Source organism: Nestor notabilis, unplaced genomic scaffold (assembly GCF_000696875.1).
Source record: "Nestor notabilis isolate BGI_N333 unplaced genomic scaffold, ASM69687v1 scaffold17573, whole genome shotgun sequence".
Taxonomy (NCBI): Eukaryota; Metazoa; Chordata; class Aves; order Psittaciformes; family Psittacidae; genus Nestor; species Nestor notabilis.
Window position 1 is genome coordinate 1 of NW_009923491.1, and position 4839 is coordinate 4839.

At 61.9% G+C, this 4839-nt stretch overlaps 1 protein-coding gene across 1 annotated transcript; it reads right to left on the bottom strand.

The window, feature by feature from the left end:
* Window positions 1-2907: 2907 nt before the first annotated feature.
* On the bottom strand, window positions 2908-4752 carry PDLIM7 (PDZ and LIM domain 7 (enigma); the record flags this gene model as incomplete). Its single annotated transcript, XM_010012164.1, has 5 exons — window positions 2908-3130; window positions 3390-3505; window positions 3958-4078; window positions 4261-4441; window positions 4525-4752. Coding segments are annotated over 5 exons (733 nt in total), but the record flags the coding sequence as incomplete, so codon positions are not given.
* Window positions 4753-4839: the final 87 nt, after the last annotated feature.

Consider the following 4839-nt stretch of genomic DNA (forward strand, 5'->3'; position numbering starts at 1 on the left):
GACCTCCTGTTCCAGTGCACCCCACACTGTCCTCTGCCCCTTCTCCCCCCAACCTAGGGACACCCGGAATCCTGTGCTCTCAGCTCCCCTCTGCCCCTGTGCCCTGAGGTTTCCTCTCCAAGGACATGGCACCATGGACTTTGCCCCATGGACCCAGCCATGCCCTCACTCTGCACAAGGTGTCAGTGGGCACAGCCTTTGTGGAGGCCCTTTTACCACCCACCTGCCCGCCTCAACCCTGAGTACAATGGTGCCTTTTCCAGGAGATTTTGCCTCCACATGAACCCACAAAGCTGCTCTTGCTCGGACCCTGCAGAGCTCTGTATGGACTCCTAGAGAGGTCCACATGCTCCTGCCAGGGCAGGCAGCATTGTCCTGACCACCCCCAACCTCCAGCACTGCCCGCGTCCCGGCCCAGAGTCACGCTGAAGAGGTCTCCATGCCAGAGCAGCAGTGGGGAGCATACAGGGACTGATCCCCACAGACTGGGGCAGATGCTGGTGTGGTGCTTCCAAACCCAAGCCCTTCAGAGCTGCCTCTGCATGAGCCCCCCAAGCTCGGTGAGGTGTGAGACAGGGTGCGACAGGCTCTGCCTGTGCTGCCTGCTCCCCCCACACCCTCCTCACAGCAGCACTTTGGAGCCAGGCCGGAGCCGCCCTCGGAGGCTGCAGGAGTGTGTGAGCAGCTGTGGAGCAGCTGCCGGGGCCAGCGCAGGGGCTGGGGCTGGGGCAGGCACCCTGCAAGCGGCTCCACTGCCACTGGGGTGGAAGTGGTGGGACCCCAATTGGGGACATGGTGTGAGCCCTGAAGCCTGCTGCTGCCAGGCTTTGTTCTCAGAGCAGCGGCTGCAGCCCCTCCCCAGGCTCCACCTCCATATCCCACCCAAGACCCTCCTTCAGCTGCCTGAGCACAAGCCCCTCGCATGGCGCGCGTAGCTGGTGAGCAAGAGCTGCTCTCAGCAAAGCATGGAGGCACCTTGGCTGGTAGAGGTGTCATCAGTAGAGGCCAGAGGCAACAGGGCACCAAGCGGAAGGGACTGAGCCCCCCATGGGTACAGGCCTTGCAGGAGCACAAAGGAGAGGCAGGCTGCAGCCATGGCCCCGCTCCAAGGTCAGGTACTCCAGGGCTGAGCACAACCTGTTCCGGAGTCATGCTAACCCAGCGGGCTCTGTCCCGCATGGCTGCTTCCCCTGCCCCTTCCCTGCCCTCCACTGTCCCGGCTGAGCCAGCGCTGGCTGGGTGGCTGCTCACATGAGGCCACCATCACTTCACCTTCCCCTGCGCTTCCCCTGACCTTGGCTGCAGCTGGGACTTGTGCTTGGTCACTTATCACAGCCCTGCTCATCCCAGCCCTGCCGAGCAGGCACTGGTTGTTTCTGTCCCTTTTTCCAGCCGTGTCCTGCTGCTCCTTGGTGTGACCATCCCGTTGCCTTACATGCCTCAGCCCAAGTGTTCAGTCCCACCACCACCTGCCTCCATCCCTCCCGCTTCCCCCTCCCCACCTTTGACGGGGTTTTGCACTCCTGCAGCTGGCACTGCAGCCACAAGCCAGCTCTGGGTGATGCTGGGAGGCATTTGGCTTGCCACAGCCAGCTCCTGCCCTCAGCAGAACCTTCCAGTAGATTAGCAATTTTCCTTACAATTGCTCATCATGGTAAGAGCTGCAATTATTAATGACCGTTCCAGCTGCCAGAGTGGAGCAGGAGGAGTGGCTCTTCCCCACACCCGCTGCCTTGAGCCCATTCCAGACAGAGGTGGCGGCTTGGCCTCGCACTCATCCTTTGGGACAGCAGCTGCATCCATGAGCAAGCGCTTGGCTGCTCTACACTGGAGCGCACCCAGAGCCGGTTCACGTGGCCCACGCGTGTCCCCGCTTCTTGGCCCCTTTGCAGGACTCAGGGCCAGAGCAGAGCACAGACCAAGGGACATGGCCGGAGAAAGTAAGGATGCCCCTGCAGGGTCCAAAATCTGCCCCATCTCCCGTTGTTGCAGCTTTGCCCCCCACTCATTTCTGCCTCCATTAGCACATCCTGCCTGCTATGAAGACAGAGGGACAACCCAGATGACACGTGGGGTCCAACCCAGGCTGACACAGGCAGAGGAGGTGAAATGCAAGGCCAAGATTTTCCCTGGAAAGCTGGAAGGAGCTGAGTCAGGCCCCAGGGGGGAGCAGGGCAAGGGCTGACCGTGACCTTCCCAACCAGCTGCACCTCGCTTGGCAAAACAGCAGGCCTTGAGACTGCCGGCACTTGCAGAGAAGTGTTTATTAAAGGCACTAAAAGCACCGTGGCTACATCAGCAGCAACCCGACTGGAGAGCGTGGGGGTGGGAGAGGCATTCACAGGCCCAGGACAGTGGTGGCAGAGTGCTTTTTGGTAGGAAGCCGTGACCTGCTCCCCAGCACAGCCACACTGGGGGTGCTGCCACACACCAGCACCAGGGAAGCAGCAGGCCTGGGTTGGGGGGATACGAGGCAGAGACCCCTAGCACAGAGCTGGGGGTAGGAAGGAAGCCACCAACAGCAGTGCGTGGAGTGGCTTGGGGTTGCTGTGGGCAGGCCCCATAGGGGAGTGGGGCTGGGGCTCCAGCCCCACACACTGAACACACAGCAGGGAAGATAGGGGAGAGTGGGGCAGGGAGCTGGTCCTCACCCATTCAGGAATGTTTTGGGGCATCCCTGCCCCAGCACTGAGCTGCCAGGCAGCAGGGCCCCAGCTGAGCAAGGGAACAGCCCTGCTGTGCCATACCCTCCCTAGCTCCAGCCTCAGCACACTGCAAGGCTAGGGGGCAGGAGACCCACGTGGCATCCCTGTCCCAGGGCTCCTAGGGCCAGTGAGGGGGCACAGAAGAAGCCACCAAGCTATAAGGAGCTCTGGACCCAGCACTGCCTCTGGCTGGAGCTGGGCCAGGAGCTGCCAGGAAAGAGGCAGGAGCAAGGGGAAAAGGTGAGGGCCCAGCCCAGCTCCCTGGGGGCAGCAGGGGTGGGGGGGAGAGGAGCATGCAGGGCCAGGGACACACATGGGCGCAGCTGAACTCCCACCCCTCACACGTGGGAGAAAGCATGGCTCTTGCAGAGCGGCTTGTCCTTCTTGGAGTAGAATGTCTTCCCTTCCAGGTTGGTCTGGCAGATCTGGAGGAGAAGAGAACACAGGAGGTCAGGTCAGGGGGGCTGAAACTGCCCATGGCTTCCCCTCATGGCCCAGGGCTCAGCATTGGTGTGGCACAGGTGCCAGGGAGCAGGGTTCTGAGCCACCAGCACAGGGCCAAGTGGGGAAAACCTTGTTGCAACAGGGACCCCATGCTGCTGGTGTATCCCATGCATGGCACAACTGCCAGGGAGAGACAGCCACAGCCCCACCAGCAGCCAGGGAGGGAGGCACATGGCTCACCGCACAGACGAAGCAAGTGTCATGCCAGCTGAACCCCAACGCCTCCAGGAACCGGTCCCCAGCATCGATCTTGAAGTCGCAGCCACGGCACTTGGTGCCAAACATCTTCTCATAGTCTGTGAGGAGAGGTAGAGCCCAGGTCAGTGTTCCCCTGCACTGCCGCCCCTCAGCCAGGGGAGCAGGGCTGCCGCATAGCCTGAGGACAACTTGCTGCCAGCCCCAGGGGGATGATGATGGAGACACCTGGGAGAGATGCCTGTGCTGTGCAGGATGGCCCTGGGTGCAGGGAGGAGGCAAACCTCATCTCCCAGGATGCAGAGCACTCGCCTTTGATGTACATCCTGCGTCATCACCATGGCAACAAAGGACTAATGGCACTACCCCCCGCAGCATCCTGGGAGGACCAGGATGGAGGGCTCAGGACTGTGGGAGCGGGGTCCCAGCCTTCCCCATGGCTCAGGAGAACACTGCAGTGCAGGGCAGCTCGCCCCCACCCCTGTGGGCAGCTGCTGAGCCCTAATAGTGCCCAGTGCCATGCAGGATGACACATGCGGTCCCCAGGTCCTACCTCTCTCGCAGTAGGGCTGTCCCTCCTCCATGTAGAAGGCACGGTTGCGGATGGGAGTTTTGCAGGCAGTGCACGTGAAGCACTGCACGTGCCAGGTCATCTTCAGTGCATGCATGACTTCCTGGAGAGGAACCACCATCAGCCAGGGGCAGGACCACCCTGTGCCATGGGAATCCCACCCCATGGCAGAAAGGGACAAGGGATCCATGGGATGGGATCAGGATAGGAAGGGAAGGAGTCAGGCACCAATAGGTGAGCAAGGAGTAAGGATGGGAGGTGAGGGGCAGGCTGAGGGACACTCACCCCTGTGATCTTCTTCTTGCACTTGGCACAGCTGGGTGCATAACGCGTGTCGTAGCACTTGGGGCAGAAGATGGAGCCTTTCTCCTCGAAGAAGCCACCCTCATCCAGCACCTTCCTGCACTGGCAGCAGGTGAACTCCTCAGGGTGGTAATAATGTCCCAGTGCCACCAGGTAGCGACCCCTGCAACAGGACAGAGCCACATCAGCCATGCCAGGACCCAGGACACTGGTGTGGTGTCAGTGGTGGTGGTGGCCAGGGCTCACCTGATGAGCTTGTTGCACTTGTAGCAGAGCGGTGTGCGGCCGGGCCCCTCGGGGGCTTGCTGTGCTGCCTGCACAATGGAGCTGCGGTTCTGCATGGGGGTCGGTGTGGCTGGCTGGCTGTGCTTGCTCACCACCGTGCTCGTCTTGTCCGGGGCATAGCGCTCCGCGAATGAGGGGTCCACAGCCCAGGGAGGGCGGCTGGCAGGGCCAGGGGTGGTGGCGGGGGTCCTGGGGACTGCACACGCACAGGTCTCCAGGACAGTGCTCCCAGTGCCTCAGCAGCCCACTCCCAGCACCCACAGGTGGGCAAGCAGC